We start from the raw sequence: 19,829 nt of genomic DNA, 5'->3' as shown, positions 1-19,829 counted from the left end.
AACGAATCCTGTGTGGTAGTTGGTAAGTTTTGAAGCAGTGCATTGGAGCGAACTGTCCAAGTGAACCGATTCACTAAAATGAGTCAGTCTTCTCAGTTCTAATAGCTATACATTATGTAAGCCTAGTAATCACTCTGTGGAGAAGCTAAAAGACTTTGAAACAATCAAAGCTGCTGATACAATTACATGTTTATCAAAAAACAATGTTCTTTAACTGAAGTATTCAGACATGTCCAGCGTGATTCTGTTTGGCGCCTGCATCGAGGGAACGGTGCTGAGGGATAAGTATGTCATGCTGAGTTAGTTCATGAAAAATACAGTACACTAGCATTTTTAAAAGAAGTCTCTTATTCTCACCAAGGCTGCATTTATTTGACCAAAAATACAGTAAAAACAGTAATATTGTGAAATATTACTGCAGTGTGATTAAAGCTGAATTTTCAGCATCATTACTCCAGTCTTCAGTGTCCCATGATCCTTCAGAAATCATTCTAATATCAAGAAACATTTCTGATTATTATCAATGTTGAAAACGGTTTTGCTGCCCAATATTTTTGGGGAAACTGTGATATATTTTTAGGATTTGGATTCTTTGATGAAGAGAAAGCATTTTTTATATACAGTTGTATATAAGAGTTGTAGCATAATGCTTTGTGTGTATGTTTGTGCATCTCAGGTTTGGTGAGGCGGTCAGGGGGAATCTGGTGATCGGGACACTGGCGTGGCCGTCGCCCTGGGTCATCGTCTTCGGTTCCTTCTTCTCCACCTGTGGTGCAGGGCTTCAGAGCTTGACGGGCGCTCCGCGTCTCATGCAGGCCATCGCTCGAGATGGCATCGTGCCGTTCCTCAGGGTGAGCGTGCACACATGTGATGAGTGTTTAGTCTTTCAGCATAAAGTCAGATTCATATTGCAACTTATTCTGGCCAAGAGCTGCCAGCGCTGACCTTGTGTTTAGCTCTTCATAGGCATTTATGTGCGTGTGTGTGTGTGGTTTGCAGGTGTTTGGTCATGGAAAAGCAAACGGGGAGCCCACCTGGGCGTTGCTCCTGACCGCGTGTATCTGTGAGATTGGAATTCTCATCGCTTCTCTGGATAACGTCGCTCCGATTCTCTCCATGTAAGAGACGATACAGATATCAGAACAGTGTTTGCACATTTAAATCACACATAAAAATTACTGAATGTCATTGCATTAGATAATGCAGTTTTAAAATAAAGTAGCATTCCTCAGTGCTGTTATTGTTTTCTGAAATTAAAACTATTCAAAAATGTTTTTGTCAGTTGAAATAAAGCTAAAATAAAATATAAAATATAAATATTACATGAAAACCAAAACTTAAATATAAATTACAAATGTTGCCATGTCAGATCACTGGAATAAAATACGTTGAAGAATTAAATTACTAATAAAAATAATAAAAAATTAAAAAATTAATTAAAGGTAAATAGAAATATTGAAAAAAAGACACACATAACTAAATAACTGAAACGTAGAAACTAAAATTAAACTGTTCATATAAATATTAATTACCTATTCATGTAATTATGTTATATAAAATTGTATTCATATTTTATTATATACAATAGACATATTTATATTCATATATTTAACAAACATAAATGATAACCTATTTAACAAAATTATTTAAAATTTAAACTAAAATTAATGAAAATTGAAAATAAAAGCTAATTCTAAATATTATTAAATAGTATTTAAATAATACTTAAATAACAATATTTATTTAAATTAACCAAACTGATTTTTAGTAGCTTACGGTTTAGTTTTAGTTAACAATATTACTGTATTAACTATCAACATGATCCACTTCATTTTGCTTGAAAACTTTGTTTGGGCTATTTTTGTTTTCAATAAATGTTATTTAATTTCATATTTTTTTACTATAACAATCAGACATTTTAAGTGTGGTCCAAACATTTGAGCCATAACCCCGGGTATCCGTTTCTGATTCTCAACATTGTCTGTTTCTGTCTTGTGTTTGCAGGTTTTTCCTCATGTGCTACATGTTTGTGAATCTGGCCTGTGCTGTTCAGACTCTGCTCAGAACTCCCAACTGGAGACCGCGATTCAAGTTCTACCACTGGTGAGCTTCAGAGCACCGCGTCTTGACGTTTGCTGTGGCTTTACTCGTATTTGTACACTAACATTTGCCTTCCTCTTTTCCAACAGGACTCTATCCTTCCTTGGCATGAGCCTTTGTCTCTCGCTCATGTTCATCTGTTCTTGGTACTACGCCATCTTTGCCATGGGAATCGCCAGCTGTATCTACAAGTATATCGAGTTCCGAGGGTAAGTGGATTGTGACCCGGAGTCGAGGGGAGACTGGCGGGCCGGAAAACCAAGAGATGGATTAGAATTGAGTTTCAGGCGTTTGACCTGTCAGGATTTTTAGATCCCTCGTAATCCGGCCGGCCAAGAACAGCTGAAATCTGCTCCAGGATTTGATTAGTTTAGTGCCTTTCCTTTGGAAACACTTCCAGAGTCAAGGCGAACAGTGACCCGAGTCTGTCGCCGGAAATTAAAGACGAGGAGAAAATTGGCGGCAGGATTATGGAGTCTGAGGCTGTGTGTGGATTTGAATTCTTACTGCATACTGTGCAGTATATACTGTATTCTTACAAAGAGAAGCAATATAAATAGCAATATGCATATGTCATCGTCATCATTTTAGACAAATCTGAGTCAAAAAATGAGTCAAACTGCAAGGTCAAATTGTGTGCATTGCATTGTGGGATACAGTAGCCAGCACATGTACTAGGTCATCAAGGTTTTGCATGCAATCCGAAAAATAGTATGCAAAACAATAGACATATACAATATACTGCAGACATAGGCACGAGCATTCACGGAAAAGCACAAGATACTCTCTATTAATTTTAACCAATTAAAATATCTGTTGAGATTTGGGAACCTCTCTTATTGGTGGAACTCACATCAGGTCGTAATACACTCAAATGGCTTATTGGAGTTGCCAGTTAATGGAGTTTCGTTCGTTCCGTTCCCAAAATCAGCCAGTGATAAAAAAATAAAAAATAAAATGTCGTTATTTATGGTATTGACTATTTATTTCATACTTCCATGAATACTTCATTTATATGGCAGTATGCATTAAAGTCAGGAAAAAATAACAGGACATTAATTTCTTCTGTAAATGTGTAGCAACAGTTAGAGCAAACGTCTCTACTTCATGTAAGGATTTCATCCAGTATACTTGTGCATCTGGTTACAGCTTATGTGTGAATTATTTGGTTTTATTTGAAACACAAAAGCATGCTGACTTGGCATGGACTCTGATGTGAATTTCAGCTCTGATAAGTAATAAATAACATGATATGCAGCCAATGTGAAATTTATTATAAGAAAACCCCAAAAACGGTATCCCTTTGTGCATCTACAAGACATCTGTTACACATTTGGTATGGAGGGTGGACATCCACTGGCAGAAACATAAATCAGCATCTATGAATGCAGATATAGTGAAAGTAAAATGTTAGAATGGCATTCTGAACATAAACAGAGTGTGTGAAAAAGATGTGTGTGTGTCTGTGCTGACAGGGCAGAAAAGGAATGGGGTGATGGAATAAGAGGTCTGTCTCTCAGCGCGGCCCGCTTCGCCCTCATGAGGTTGGAAGAGGGACCACCGCACACCAAGAACTGGAGGTAAAAAAATATATGAATTATAATAATACTATTATAAATACTGTATATAATTGTATCATTTATATATTTATATTAATATTTTTTTCATCAATAGAAATAGGCTGAAATAAAATAAAATATATAAAAAATGAAATAAAAATATTAAATGAAAAGCTAAACTTAAAAAAGAAAAAAAACTTTAAATGGAAATGTTTTCTTGTCAACTAACTGGAATAATATGTTGGAGTAAAATAAGTTGAAGAACTAAAATGACTAAAATGAAGACTGAAATAAAAAATAAATTAAAGCTAAATTTTTTTTTTTTTAAACAGCAAAAATTGCTATAACGTTAAAAACTAAACTTAAAATCAAAACTGCTAATACAACTATTAATTAACTATTGATATAATTACATAAAATATATTTGATTTAATTTTTGTGTGTGGGTGTATTATTTATGTAATATACATATTCATATTTATATGATTATACTTAGGTAATATGTAAATATGTATTTGTTATATATTGTTTTTTATATAAATAATAAATGTATACTTATTTTAAACATGCACTGTAAAAAAAAAAAAAAAAAAGAAAGAAAAGTTGAGCCAACTTAAAATTTTAAGGCAACCAGCTTCAGCAGATTTTTGAGTTTTCTCAACTTATTTTTGTGGGAGATTCTCAAATCTTTGTTGTAAAAACTTAAAACGACAAGTTGAGAAAACTCAAAAATCTGCTGAAGCTGGTTGCCTTAAAATTTTAAGTTGGCTCAACTTTTTTTTTTTTTACAGTGTGCATGTATGTATGTATTTTTATTTATATATGAATGTGTTTATATGTTTCTTCATATTAACATTTTAATTATTTAGATATTTATGTTTTATATATTCATATTTAAATATATTTGTGCTGAATTTTAAAGGTACGGTATTTATGTTACTGGTCTTATTGCGCATGTGTAACCTTAAAGTTTTGACACTATTCTCTCCTGTTTTTTCTTTCTCCTCAGACCCCAGATATTAGTCCTGGTTAACATGGATTCTGAGCTGAACGTGGAGCAGCCGCGTTTGCTGTCTCTGACCAGTCAGCTGAAGGCTGGGAAGGGTCTGACCATCGTGGGCACAGCGCTGGAGGGAACCTACCTGGAAAACCATCCTCAAGGACAGCAGGCCGAACAGGTGACATTCACACAAACACGGCATGGCTAGTGAACTACCTGCTCAGACAGCGTAAGTTAGAACTTAATTGTGATATTTATTTGTGTTATAATGTAATTCCCCCGCTTTGTTTTGTGTCTCAAAGTCTCTGAAGAAGCTCATGGAGGCGGAGAAGGTGAAGGGTTTCTGTCAGGTGGTCATTTCTTCTAACATGAGGGACGCCACGTCACATTTGGTCCAAGCCGGAGGGTTGGGAGGTCTTCAACACAACACTGTTCTGGCCTGCTGGCCGCGCAACTGGAAACAGGCCGAGGATCATCAGAGCTGGAGAAACTTCATTGGTGAGAGACATTTCTTCTTATTTAAAGGTTCTATATTGGCATTGATGATTCCATGAAGAACCTTTAACAGCCATTGAACCTTTACTTTACTCACAAGGATCTTTATAGTGAAAAAAAGGTCTTTAGATTTTTTACAAATGTTCTTCACGCTACACTCTGGTGGTTTTTACAGTGATGCCATAGAAAAAAAAAAAATTTGGTTACCAAAAGAACCTTTCAGTGAACAGTTAAACAGTTAAAATCACCATTTTAGGGAAGTTTGTTTCTGCAACGGAGAAAAAAAATCAGTGCCATTAAAGATCACTTCATTTTAAGAGAATAAGAAAAAAAGTGTTGTTTTTTTTTCTTTTCTTTTTTTAAGAACTGTTTACTGGAAAGGAACCAAAAATGTTTCTTCTATGACATCAAACTTTTTTAAGAGTGTTGGAAAGAATCACAAATGAGATCTCTTTTATTGTTCATCCCAAACAGCACTGAGATGAAATGCACTTTGGAGATGTTTCTCCTTCTCGTAGGTTCAAAACTATGGTCAGATTGTGTTAAAAAATACCAAAGTCTGCGATCAAAAGGCAGAGACCTCAATATAAACTCAAGCATTTCTCATCAAATGATCTAATTTGTGCCTATTTTTATTTTTCCTACGGAATTTGAGGAGATATATCGGTAACACTTTACAATACGGGTGCACAAATATGCATTAAATAATGCTTAACTAATGCACAGATAATCATGAGTTAATGAACTAAACCATTTATTAATGATTACTGCATCAGCAACTAATGAACATTCGGTATGATTCAAAGATTAAGTAATCAATAAATTGTTATCAGTTAAATGTGTCATAATATATTAACTACCTAATAACTTATTTTATTAACTAATGAAGTAAATTAATATGTTAATTACCACATTGGGTCGAAGCCACGCCTTTAAACTTCCAGTTGTCTGCTTTAATTAATCATTAGCTAATGATTTGCATGAGTATCATTATGTTATGACTTTACTTGTTGAGGCACATGACTATTAACTAATTGTTAAGTAATATGTCATTGTGGTTATAGATTTTGAATTAGTTAGTTAGTCGAGTGCCTCAACAAGTAAAGTCATAACATAATGATACTCATGCAAATCATTAGCTAATGATTAATTAAAGCAGACAACTGGAAGTTTAAAGGCGTGGCTTCGACCCAATGTGGTAATTAACATATTAATTTACTTCATTAGTTAATAAAATAAGTTATTAGGTAGTTAATATATTATGACGCATTTAACTGATAACAATTTATTGATTACTTACTCTATGAATCATATTGAATGTTCATTTATTGCTGATGCAGTAATTGTTAATAAATGGTTTAGTTCTTCATGAGTTACACATTAACTCATGATTATCTGTGCATTAGTTAAGCATGAATTAATGCATATTAGTGTCATCGTATTGTAAAGTGTTACCGATATATCTGACACAAAGTTGCTATATTAAACATAACTGAGCTGTATAATTTTCCTCTGGCTTTGTGAGATTGAATTTACACCTCTTGAGTCAGTATGTAAGGTTTAACACAGTTACAGAAATAGACAGTGCTGCTGAATACAAGTGTTTAATTATCAGCTGATCCTCCTCGAGTATTGATTCTGTGTAAATACAATTGATTAAGGATGAGCGGGATCAACAAAATCGATATGAATGAATTTATGTCACAGTAATTGTATATTTGACAATATAATGACATTTACTGAAACTTCAACAAGAAAATGGTTTATATAGTACAAATCCAAATGATATTGCCCTTTTTTGAATAATCCAGTAAATTAAATATGTGACCCCACCCTGGACCACAAAACCAGTCATAAAGGTCAATTTATTGAAATTGAGATTTATGCATCATCTGAAAGCTGAATAAATAAGCTTTCCACTGATGTATTTGTTAGGAAAGGACAATATTTGGCCAAGATACGACTATTTGAAAATCTGAGGGTGCAAAAAAATGTAAATATTGAGAAAATCACCTTTAAAGTTGTATATTACATTGTTATATTGTTATATATATTTTCATGCACATAAGATATATAAATATATATATATTGCACATATTACTGTTCAAAAGTTTGAGATCAGTAATATTTTTTAATTAGTTTATTTTTTATTTATTTACATTTTTAAGAAGTGTGTAATGCTCATAAAGGTGTTATTAAATACAGTAAAAACTGTAATATTGTGAAATGTTATTACACTTTAAAATATCAATTTTCTATTTGAATATATTGTACAATGTGATGTGATGCAAAGCTGAATTTTCAGCATCATTACTCCAGTCTTTAGTGTCACATGATCCTTCAGAAATAATACACTGTATTCATAAGCGTAAATAATAAATATAAACATGCCTTCATTACAGAGCTGGTAAGAGAAACCACCGCTGCCAGTAAAGCCCTGCTGGTGCCCAAGAACGTCTCGGCCTTCCCGTCAAACGGAGAGCGTTTCACGGTGGGTCACATTGACGTGTGGTGGATCGTTCATGATGGAGGCATGCTGATGCTGCTGCCCTTCCTCCTCCGCCAGCACAAGGTACATGCTTTAACTCTTCGTTTCTGTCAGAAGGACGTTATAGTTAAGGCACTGCAGCTCATGTGTTGACATCTGTGGATGATGTTCTGTAGGTTTGGAGGAAGTGCAAGATGCGCATCTTCACTGTGGCCCAGATGGACGATAACAGCATCCAGATGAAGAAGGATCTGACAACCTTTCTGTATCACCTGCGCATAGACGCCGCGGTGGAGGTGGTGGAGATGGTAATGCATCCGCTCACCGTTATACTTGTACTACTCGTGTTCAAAAGCAGCTTCGAGAGAGAAACAGGATGATGTTTAAGTTGAAAAGTTGAAAAGCATACAGGGTTTGTGCGCAAGGAAGGTGAGCAGATCAAGGTCAGAAGTTAACTAGGGAGGTATATTTAATATTTAAATAAATATTTAAAAAGCTGGGGCAGAAAATGATGCTGTAGTAAACATGTAGTATAACATCTTATAATATTTGCCATAATTGTTCAAATGATCAAATTCAATTTATTTCAGTTTATTCCGTTAAAATGTTGTCTAAATATGTTGTCCCAAAAAGTTACTCAAAAATAATATTTATTTGGATATGTGTGTATGTGTGTGTATATATTATTATTATACATAAACAAATATATATATATATATACAGTATATATATATATATATATTGTGTGTGTGTGTTTATATGCAGTATATATATAAAGAAATGTCATCATTTGCAGCTACTTTTGTTTTACTTTTTTTTTTTCAGAAAAATTTCATTTTCATAAAAGGTAGCTGCAGATGATGACAAAAATGTACATTTGGATCAGCTATTCCTTAATTGTAGACTATATTTTCCTTGTTTTCTCACTGTTTCTGTACAGTTCTGTAACTCAGAGAATTATTGAGAACTATAGCATCTCTCTCCTGTATCTTCAGCATGACAGTGATATCTCAGCGTACACATATGAGAAGACCCTGGTGATGGAGCAGAGATCTCAGATCCTGAAGCAGATCAACCTCACCAAGACTGAGCGTGAACGTGAGGTACACGTCCGTCCTCATACATTCACCATCAGCCTGTACTAATGATCAAGCACGCTGCTCTACAAACTTGTGCATCAAAGTTATGTTAATAACAAAAGTGATCAGTCCATTTTAAAAGTTTAGAAAGCATAAATGCAGCAATGTTTTTATTTTTGGCTGGATAGTTTTCATTTTAAAGAGTTAAACTACTTATGTATTTCTCTGTACTTTATGGAAAACACCTCATTAATATAATAATATTACATCACAGGGTACAAATACAGTTGAACTGCAAGGCTCATTATGCATTACATCAGTGCATGTGGACGGGGCCTCGTCTCTCATTAATATTCCCATCGTTCCCCTCCCTTCAGATCCAGAGCATCACTGACAGCTCTCGCGGGTCGATCCGCCGTAAGAACCCGGCCGCCGTCACGACCCAGCTGAGTGTGACAGAGGAACCGGCGGCCAGCAGCAAAGAGGAGAAACCAGAAGAGGAGGTACAGCATGACCGACCGAGCCAGCAATGCTCATTTCATTCTGTGCCTGTAATAATCGTGTCTTCAGATATCACAGAAACAAATCAATGGCTTTACAGTTTTCGTTTTACATGCCAGTAACAGCCACGTCACTTGTGTTGAACATGCTGTGATCTCAGCTTGACTGATATCAGTGTTTTTGTGATGCCTTTCAGAGTAACGGACATGGCAGAATCCATCTCTCTCTCTTTCTCTCGCTCTCTCTCTCTCTCTCTTTCTTTCTTAAAAGTTATTTATTTGAAATATTTTTAGTTATAAGAAATGCCATTTTAATAATTTAATTTGTTTTAATTATTTTTTTATTAAATTTTTTCAAATGAAGAAATAATTATAATAAACTAGCAACGGTAAATTATCAAATTATTTTTAGTTTTATTTTTAACTTGTCTTTTAATTTAATTCTAAAAGTTAAAAAAAAATTAAATATACTTAAAATAAAATAATCCGTCAATATATAAGTTAGTTTAATTTTATATTTATTAATTATTTTAATTTAATAATGATTTAGTATTTAGTGTTATTCATTATAATGCATTGTCAGTTTCATTGTGATTGTAACAAATAACTGAAATACAATTAAATTAAAATTTAAAAGTCAATAAATAAAAATATTATTCATTATAAAGCATTTTCATTTTCATTGAGATCATGATCTCATTTGTTATTATTGTTGTGATTATTGAACTGTATTGTTTATTTTTATTTCATAATAATTTATGATTTATTATTACTATTATTTATGATTTAAATATTTATTTTCATTTTAAAATCTTTTAATCTGTATGTGATCATTAACGTTTTCTTTTCCTTCTCTTTCGCCCTGACATTCTCCATATGTGCGTATGTACCGGTCCTGCCCTCTCAGTCTGTCCCTGTGTCCCCATCCCAACAGGAACAGCTCATTCATGACAAGAGTACCAACCCACCGACCCCAGCCACACCGCAGTCCCCCAGCGCAGACGCCGAGACCCCCGGCACAGCTGTTCAGATGACATGGACCGAAGCGAAGTGTGATGGAGAGCAGGCCAAACCTGTAGGAGCTACGACACCAGAGGCCATCAAAGACCTCTTCAACATGAAACCGTGAGTGCAGCATATGCCGAAAAGTCACCTGATTTAAAAATATATTTGCAAAGGTTTGAATTTAGGTTCAGTTTTGCATTGCTCACATTTACACTCGTCTTTCATTCTTTCTCTGTCACGCCACAGAGAGTGGGAAAATCTGTGAGTATCTCTGACAGCGATGCACACATTCACACTCGCTGATGTTGATGAATGTTTATGAGCTTATGGTTGATGATGGTTTTGTTTTCAGAAACCAGTCCAACGTGAGGCGCATGCACACTGCACTCAGACTCAACGAAGTCATTGTTAAGAAATCCCAGGAGGCCAAACTAGTCCTGCTCAACATGCCCGGACCGCCCAAAAACAGGAGCGGCGACGAGAACTGTATCCTGATCATTTTTTGTGTTGCATTTTCTCATTGTTGTCATTTAGAAAATTATTTGTTATTCCAGTTTGGTGTAAAAATTCTACATTTTTGGTAGACCAAACCAATAATGAGTCAAGAAAGACTTTAAACGGTCGAGTCCATTGCATTATGGGAAAGTATGCAAATACACCACTGTTCAAAAGTTAATTTAATGAAGGAAATGAGTGCTTTTAACCAGAAAGGATGCATTAAATTGCTCAAAAGTGATTTTAAAAATTCTGTGCTGAAAATAAAAATGTATCCCAGTTTCCACAAAAATTCAATACTAATAATATGTTTCTTATATGCAGCATGATAGAATGATTTCTGAAGAATCATGTGACACTGAAGACTGGAGTAATGATGCTGAAAATTCAGCTTTGACTCAGAGTAGAAACCAACTATTTGAAATTGTGATAATATTTCACAATATTACTGTTTTTACTGTATTTTTGACCAAATAAATACAGCCTTGGTGAGCATGACACCATCTGTATGTCTGTTTCATATCTTTTACAGCTCTCATTTCCTTGACTCTGTCAATCAGACATGGAATTCATGGAGGTTTTAACCGAAGGTCTCAACCGGGTCCTCCTCGTGCGTGGTGGAGGTCGTGAGGTCATCACCATCTACTCTTAAGAAACTAGTCGACGTTATCCCACCCCATTTGCCCTCCTTCCCCAGTGTGGTCCAAGCAATATCCCAGAATTCCCTTCAATCAACCAGCTTCATTCATCCAGCAGAAAATGCCGTTCTACTGGTTTGCCAAGCTCTCACTGGCCAAACATCGCTCTTGGCGTTACTCTCGTTCATGATGGACGTGATCCACACTTTATTGTTCAATGAAGTGCACTGTTGATGTCAGTGGGTATTTGTTCAATGCCCCGTCTGCTGTAGCTTTCCTACATCATCTGTCAATCACCGCTCTCAGCCAATCAGGAGAAGCGGGTGGGTTGGGCTTGATTTGTTTTTATTTATTTGTTTTGAGGAAGAGGATCCAGAGAAGAATGTGCAAAGTCAAGGAATCTGAGTTCAAAACTGCACCAGAGATGCTGTGAAATACTTCTGCTCTGGTAAAGACTGACAACCTTGGGAAAAGATTTTCATGGTTTGAACTCTGTGGGTTTTGGTCTGCAGATTGGTCAAATGTGAATTAATAATGAGTTAATACTATAATGTGAACTGTCAAATGTGAAGTTTAAAGTCAATGTGAAATGAAACTTAGACCTATTTACTTTCTTTAACGATGTTATTCCGAAGAAAAAAGTTTGTTTTTATAATCAAAATATAAAAATAGCTCCTGAAAACCTCATTTTTCAACACCCAATCAAATCACGTGTGCATTTTTTGCTTATCTTCCTGAATGCTTGCATTACGGAAGCAAAATTGTTTGCAAACAGCATTTCACGTTGACTTTAAGCGGGTTCCTCTGCACAAAGATCTGTTGTTGTGTGTTTGTTTTGTCTCATCAACCTCCTCCATGTTTTTATTCGTTCCTAGCTATCCCCCTGCCAAATACAGTCACAATATGTGCCAAAAAACAAGGCTGGCAGGGTGTGCGACTTGCTGTTTGACAGCAAAGCAGCGAGTGAGAGTCTATCGGTGCAACCGACACTGTAATTAGCGAAAGAACATGTTTGGAGAAAAAAGAAAAAAGAAAGTACTCAGCCACTCCGGAGTAGTGTAAATAGTGTATAAGGCATTATTAAATATCAGTGTTAGTATTTTTATTGTGAAATAACCGAAGATTCTGGTGAAGAAACGCTGTTGTCTTACAGGGTCAGGCTGTTTTGGGTGGCTACAGGCTTCACTATGGCGGCTTGAAGTGTACTACGGTACCAAACCTCCCCTCCCCAACAAGCACTCAACCTGCACTGACAGCCACTGTGTAACAAATGATTTAATGAGTCTGTGGATTCATTAAATGAATGTGTGTGTGTGTGTGTGTGTGTGTGTGTGTGTTTGCATGAGTGAATGAGCGAGTTGCATCCTCGTGCAAATGGAAGTTGCCCATTTCTTTCTTTTTTCCCATTTTGCTATAAAGAAAACCTCTGTTTGTTGCATTTACAGACAAATCTGTATGAATTAGCTATATCATAGACAAAATCTATATTATATTACACCAGAAATGTCACAGAGCTATATATAGAGTATTATGGTATCTGATTGTATTGCCAAACTTCGATTTCACTCGTGCCATGTGAAAGAAAATGTGAATTGTCAATAGAAACTAATATTGATAACAATGTCACTTTAAACACAAATGCTGCACTCACCTCAGAGTTTCTGACTTTGAAACTTGATTTCTTTAACTTCATATCAAAGTTGGAAACTCTGAATTATTTAATTGCTTGACTTTACATAAAAGCATCCGAAATCGCAGCGGCTTCAGCAGTTTAAGCTACAGTTCAACTTGCACGCTTTCTTTGAGATGTGATTTTGTGTTACTGTGCTGTTGCAAGAAGTGAATTTGTGTGATTTAAAAAAAAAAAAAAAAAGTAGATTGCTGTCATTATCAACAAAGTCGCATATGGATCCATTTTGGGCGTCACTATAGTTACTAATCATTTCTGGGTCCATAAACAGCTCAGAATTGACTCGGGTTTGTAGTTTGGTAATTACGGTAATTCTGACGTGTCGTGAATGCAGCATTAGATTGAGTTGTTATAAAGAATTATGGAAATCTGAACTCTATGCAGCAAGACTGTAATGCATAAGCCAAATCACAAAATTAGATTTCAGATGCAAAATTAACCCAAGATTGTTTGCAAAATTATGTTTTGATCATAGAAAAGTAGATCAGAAAGTGTATTTTTGAGAGCATAATGAAGGCTATGTGAAATTGGAAAATCATAAATTCATTGCATTATTTATTTTTCTAGAGATATAGGCTATTTTATACAGTCTTTATTTTAGCAGAAATACCAACAACTGCATATATACATACATATATATATATATATATATATAAATGCAAATATATAGATAAATATATATAACCTCAATCTCACTGGTAAGAAAGTATATACAGTAGTTTATGAAGATATTACAGATTATTTTATGTTTAAACATGGGAAAACCTCTCATAAGATGAATGCTGCTGCTAGTGTATGAATAGATATGGATTGTGCGTGTACATAAAGCGAAAGATTAAATATTTAAAGGTATATTTACGAGGGGAGGGGCTGACGCTAAGATCGCATAACAGTTCTGGTGTTTGCATCGAAAACGACTTCAGCCTTATGTAATCAGCTTTATCATGTTTCATTTAGTTTATTTTCTGTTAAAAGTGATAACTTAAAGTGATGACAACGTTCACTGAATCTGAACAAAACGCAAAACGTGCGTCGAAACGCGACGTATTTTTTAACATAATACTGCCTGCGTAGACTGAGCCTCTGATGACGTTTCGACAATTTGTTCACTCAACGATGTTTTTAACAAACCACTTACGATACGCTTCGTTTGCATGGTGTGTGTTGGAAAAATTTGATTTTCGTAATGTGAAAAGAGCGGTTCCTGGAAAAATGTCAAGGCAGCTTTTTCAGATTGTTGTCGCGACTCAACGGCAAAATGTTCTTACGTGTAAACTTAGATTAGCGGGATACTGTGTGTTGTTGTTTTGGGTTTTGTACATAATATCGCTCTCGAGACACTGTAGCTACAGGGTCGTTGTTCCCTGATGTGTTTGTTAGGATGCTTTTAGTACACACTGAAAAAACTGAACTTTTTTGTTTTCAACGGTAACGTGCAATATTGATTTCCACTGGAAACGGTACGTATGGTGTATTTTTTAGTTGCTAGTTCGCACACGAGTCTGCTTCTCGTAGAGTTCATCGGCGCGCTTCGTATGCTAGAGTGTGCGTCACATCTGTTCTATGGTGGCTGAGATAGAAATGCACTTTATACGAGTTAACGTTATTTACGTCCATGGTGACAGTGACGATTGAGTTGCCAGAATCATGAGCATGCCAGATCCATTTCAGCGCTGATGCCTCTAGCGGCGAGAGTGTGTACTGCATCGGCCAAGTTATTGTAGACCGGACAGAGTTTTGTTCGCTGCGGTAACATAATACCCGAAGATTGATTTTGTTATGCTGTAAAACAAAACAAAAAATGTGTGTTTGCTGTTTATTTGGCATGAATTTCTAGCATTTCTTGTAATTAATGACGAAAAGAGTATACGTAGATGTAAAAAAAGAAAAAGAAAAAGAAGATATATTTCTAATACGAATCACTGAGTTGATGTAGTAACATCTCCATTCCTCCCACTTTTCACTCCCTACATCATTCCGAACCTGCAAGCACTGTTTCGATGTGATCACCGTATAAAAAGACTATAAACAAGCGCTTCCACTGCTGGGCTTGGCTCTATTCAAACTGACAGTGGACACATTCACAATCCTTTCCTTTCTTCAATATCTCACGATGAATACCTGGCTTGTGTGTAGCAAAAAAGAAAATGTGTATTCCTTCGCCAAGGAATATCGAGGCGTTCAACACATCTCGGAAACAAAAAAGGGCTCTGAATAACAGTCTGTACTTGGTTCTGACCCACGCCATTGGATGTTCTCCAAAAAAAAAATAAAAAATGTGAATCTCACTTCATTTTATTAATCCTACACTCTCAGAAATCGAAGGTTGCTTGCTGCATTTTAGGTTATCGCTGTATTAAAAAGTTCTTGATGTTTTCTACAGGTTCTTCAGATCAGATCGGTTTTGGTTTCTAGGTTTTACTAAGCACCAGAATATAGCTTAAAAAGGGATTAGACTGTCAAACCTTTATTTTTGAGAGTTTACTCCCATGACATTTACCTCTGAGGTCACCTTTTCTTAACATTCCAGTATAACTTCGGATAAAAAAAAAAAAACAGTACAGCTCTTCATGCATGTGAACAATGAACATGTGAAGCTCTGTCAAAGTCCAAATGTTGAAATCTGAATCAAATCCATCTGAAGCAGTTGAAATAGAGCCAGGACCTGGGTCCGTTGTCCTGTTCAACGCATGCACATTATCCTGACCAAGCTGATATATAAATATATATAAATATTTAAATGTTTTGTGATATACAGTATTACGTTCACGCCAGTTTATTTCAGTTATTTAATTGTAAATGTGTTATTTTTACCAGATGTTTGGTGTTCTTGTTGTGCACAACGGTTTCTTTGGATCAACTATCTTAGTGTGAATGGATATTGATTGGTTAAAGGGGTCTATTTTTACTATAGGTAGTTTATAGCCAAGACGAAGACCATTTTGAGTTAATATATTTAAAGAACTGATTACCAAAGTTATTTATGTTAACCTGGGTATGTGTTTAGTCTATTTCAAACTGTCATTCTGAATGAATTAAAAAGAAACTTGAGGGTTTGTTTTGTTTAGCAGTAAAATCATTATTTACACATGCCTTAAATACACAAATTGGCAGCTATATGTTAACAAAAAAAAAGAAAATGCAAAAAAAAATTTATTTTATTTTGATATTTAATCAATATTATATTTAATATATATATTTAAAAACAATCTAGTTTTTAATTCTAGGGCCAATTTCAAACACTCAAATTAAGCTGAAAGGACTAAAGATATTAAATAGAATATCTATAAAAAACATTGAGTTGTTCCCTACTAATTTGATTGGAAAAGCAGATTGCATGGCTTACTACTTTATTACAGCACAACTGCGAGTTGGATATTGCTGAAGTAAACAATCCGAGACGATTATAAGAAAAATGTACAAACAAAATCCCACTTTGTCTTGGCTTTGCTTCTCTGAAAGGCAAAAAATGTGATTTATTGAATAGCTCGCTTTAGGCAATTCACTGATTTCACGGTTTGCAAATGATAGTGCAGTTAATTCTAGATCAGAACATTAGTTTTACATGGAAAATGACTGAATCCCTCAGGCTTGTTTTTGATTCATTTGAAATGAAAACATTTTGTATGAACATTTGAAAGGGAATGTAGTGGAGAAAAAGCGATTTTACTTCTTTCTTTTTTTTTCTTTGTGCGTTTCAGGGTTTTATGGTCATATTGCCATGTAGTGTGTTCCTGTGTGTTTTTCAGTTGTGTGTGTGTGGATGCGTGCGTGTGTGTGTGTGTGTGTGTGTGCAGTGACATACACACAGCAGATCTGGGACCACAGGCAAGGGTGGAGGTGGGTCCTGTAAATATAGCAGACCTAGTTAATGTTGAGGTGTTTATTTTTTGTGTCAGTGTAAGTTGAATATTTTAAAAAGATAAATAATGAGTATTATCTATTGTGTTTCATGGTACATAAAGAAAATAATGTAGTTTTATCTTACATTTCAAATGCTTTATCTCTATGGCTTCTGCAAAACTCCCATTCCATTTTATAGATTTGTCAGCACAAAATGCAATAAACGAATACCATTTTATTACGGATTATATGATCGAGTCTTCATTCCGAGCAGCTTTTCAAAGGCTCAAAATCTCAATCCTGCTCCTGAGATACTTCAACACACTACATTTTGGATGTCATTTATAGTACACACCTGATTAATATCATCAGCTCATTAGTAGAGACTCCATGACTTGAACCGGCTGTGATTTAATTACTTTTCTGAGAAGCTTTTACTGTGAAAACTGTCAGCTGAAGCACTGGAATTGCTGAAAATATCAAAACAAACGTCTGGACTAACCAGTAAACCTCAGTGTTGACTAGTTAACCATCTTGAACCCAGTTCCCTCTCATGTTGGGGAATCTGAAACATTTCTCAAAGTCAGTTCTTTTGAAGTAGGGTGAAGTCTGCTAAAATGGGCCACGTTTTGGTAAATACCATCAAATAAGCTATGCATGGGATCTAATGACATTTTTTATAAATTAGCACGGGTCTCTTAGATCTATATATATATATATATATATATATATATATATATATATATATATATATACATTAAATGTGAAAAAGTATAATTGTTTTAAAATTATGAGACTTAGAGTATCAGCAGGTACCTTCTTGAGCCACTGCATAACATTCAGGTAAAATGGGTCAGGTAATTTCAGCTGAAATCATTTTATTTTTAACAGTAAATTGACACTATTGTCTTTAGTGTGCCATTGCAACAACACCATAAATGTATTTCATTAAAAAGAAAGTTGAACAAATATTTCATTAAACAATGCAATTAAAAATGAACCGATCATGTTGTATAGGTGTGTGTTTCTGTGCATCGGTGTCTTTTGTGTGCATGTATGTGTGTATGCTTGTCAAACGTTTTGTTAAAGATTAGGACATCTTTGACAAAAAAACAAAACACAAAAACACTTTAACATGTCCTGTATGCTGTCGGTCTTTACACTGCACCTCGTCAGGCCAGTTAGATCTTTTGCTGCATTCCCTTCAAAGCCAGTCTTTGCAGATATAATTTATATATATCCTCCTGAGACCCAGAAAAAATAAGCTTTGTGAATTTAGTATTTTTTCATGTCATTACACTGTTTAGAGCATAAGAAAAAAAAAGTAAAAATATTTTATTTTTTAAATTATACTGCAGTTTTTCTAAAAATTTTAATGGCATGAATAGACATCAAAAAGGCAAAAACAATGGAATTTTTTTTTTAAATCACCAATCATTTTTTAGGTTTCAGGATTAAACTTTGTTTAAGGATGATTCTCAACTGTTATAAAATATGTAACAAAATGATTTGATTTACCGTTTTGTTTTATGCAATATGTGTGTAAAAATGTCCATAAACTGGTTTTCCCATTAAACACAGTGTATCTATACACTGTATCTAATTTGCATATTAATGTGTTGCTGTTGGGACAGCATGTTGAAAAAAAGAATTGTCATAATGGGAGTAATAATTGGCCAGATTTTCATAATAATTTATAATATTTCATAAGAATATTGATATATAATTTATTTTCCTATTCAATTGTTATGTCTCCCAAAATGCATAATAAACATGCTTTTAGTCCTGGTGTCCTCTACAGTGGACATGTATGAAATGATGTCCTGTTTCAAAACAGCAAGTCATATTTGGATTTGAAAACCCATAAAATTTTCCTGAGATGTTTCTTTATGACAAACAATTTGAAATTTATTCAGATTTAAATGACAATAACAAAATGTAATCATATTTCCATATGGATGTAGAATTTTTCACTAAATTAATTTTAGCCATCTTTACAGACCTAGGAGAGGGTTGACATGTGAGGTCTCAGAGAAATTCACTGAAATATAATGTCCACTACAGAGGCAAAAACTCCATAGCTGGGTCTCAGGAGGATAAATATATATTTTAAAAGACAGTTAAGATTTTGTATGGATAGGCCTACATATCTAGGCCTATAAACCTCATTTTCACCCTCAATTTCTGTGTAAAAGTGTGTATGTGTATGCAGCCCATTTTACTGACATCTTCCCTTCTTTCCCTTTCTCTTCGTCTCTCTGTTTCCTTTCTTAGCTTGTCCTCCTTCCACACTGTCTGCAATGCAAATGTTTTTTAAAAGACTGTTAAGATTTTGTATGGATACATATCTAGGCCTATAAACCTGTTCACCCTCAATTTCTGTGTAAAAGTGTGTGTGTGTAGCCTATTTTAGCTGAAAATTGTGGCCCATTTTAGCTTAAACAGCCATTTCTACCTAAAATGATATTTTTCAAGCTTCTTTTTTAAATTAAAACTTTTTTATTTGAAAGAGCATGTCAAAACATTGTTCATAAACCTTTGCTTTGTTGGTAAGCTTACTTATAATTGCTTTAGTACCCTTATTATTGATGAATGAAATTTATGTCAGGCTCTCTTAAATTTCTCTGACAAGCTTCATGTAACACTCTGCCCTGCCAGCTTTAAAAATTTAAAAAAAAAAAAACAGACCAATCTAAATTACTGTTACATGTCAACAAGTATTGAAGCAACAATGCAAGATCAGTTATTGTGATTGTGTGCAAAAATTTAAAGAGATATGACGCTACAACCTTATTTGGCCCATTTTACCTGATAGTCCAATTTAGCTGACTTCAGCTTATTTCTTTGTTTATTGGTGCAAAGTCAATTGATTCAAGATGTCCCAGGAAAGTGTTCACAGAAGTCCTCTGGGCTTCCTAAAGAGCGTTTGTGGCTGGA

General features: G+C 34.7%; 1 protein-coding gene across 7 annotated transcripts in view; it reads left to right on the top strand.

Moving 5' to 3' along the window:
• Positions 1 to 19,558, top strand: part of slc12a5a (solute carrier family 12 member 5a) — a 166,418-nt gene extending 146,860 nt beyond the window's left edge. For 3 of the 7 annotated variants that reach the window (XM_058779521.1, XM_058779526.1, XM_058779525.1), the window contains exons 11-26: positions 228 to 285; positions 677 to 851; positions 1,000 to 1,118; positions 2,005 to 2,103; positions 2,190 to 2,309; positions 3,576 to 3,680; positions 4,669 to 4,837; positions 4,962 to 5,157; positions 7,557 to 7,726; positions 7,819 to 7,950; positions 8,638 to 8,745; positions 9,099 to 9,224; positions 10,129 to 10,346; positions 10,473 to 10,487; positions 10,579 to 10,712; positions 11,282 to 17,135. In XM_058779521.1, the coding sequence (XP_058635504.1) occupies positions 228 to 285; positions 677 to 851; positions 1,000 to 1,118; positions 2,005 to 2,103; positions 2,190 to 2,309; positions 3,576 to 3,680; positions 4,669 to 4,837; positions 4,962 to 5,157; positions 7,557 to 7,726; positions 7,819 to 7,950; positions 8,638 to 8,745; positions 9,099 to 9,224; positions 10,129 to 10,346; positions 10,473 to 10,487; positions 10,579 to 10,712; positions 11,282 to 11,373 (2,036 nt within the window). In that variant the 3' untranslated portion in view covers positions 11,374 to 17,135. Of the gene's footprint in view, positions 1 to 227; positions 286 to 676; positions 852 to 999; positions 1,119 to 2,004; positions 2,104 to 2,189; positions 2,310 to 3,575; positions 3,681 to 4,668; positions 4,838 to 4,961; positions 5,158 to 7,556; positions 7,727 to 7,818; positions 7,951 to 8,637; positions 8,746 to 9,098; positions 9,225 to 10,128; positions 10,347 to 10,472; positions 10,488 to 10,578; positions 10,713 to 11,281; positions 17,136 to 19,166 lie in introns of those variants that run through there. The other 4 variants (XM_058779524.1, XM_058779527.1, XR_009271754.1 and 1 more) reach the window with 3 other exon arrangements.
• Positions 19,559 to 19,829: the final 271 nt, after the last annotated feature.

Source organism: Onychostoma macrolepis, chromosome 06 (assembly GCF_012432095.1).
Source record: "Onychostoma macrolepis isolate SWU-2019 chromosome 06, ASM1243209v1, whole genome shotgun sequence".
Lineage (NCBI taxonomy): Eukaryota > Metazoa > Chordata > Actinopteri > Cypriniformes > Cyprinidae > Onychostoma > Onychostoma macrolepis.
The sequence above is the reverse complement of the archived record's forward strand: the minus strand, read 5'-3'. Positions and strand labels throughout refer to the sequence as shown.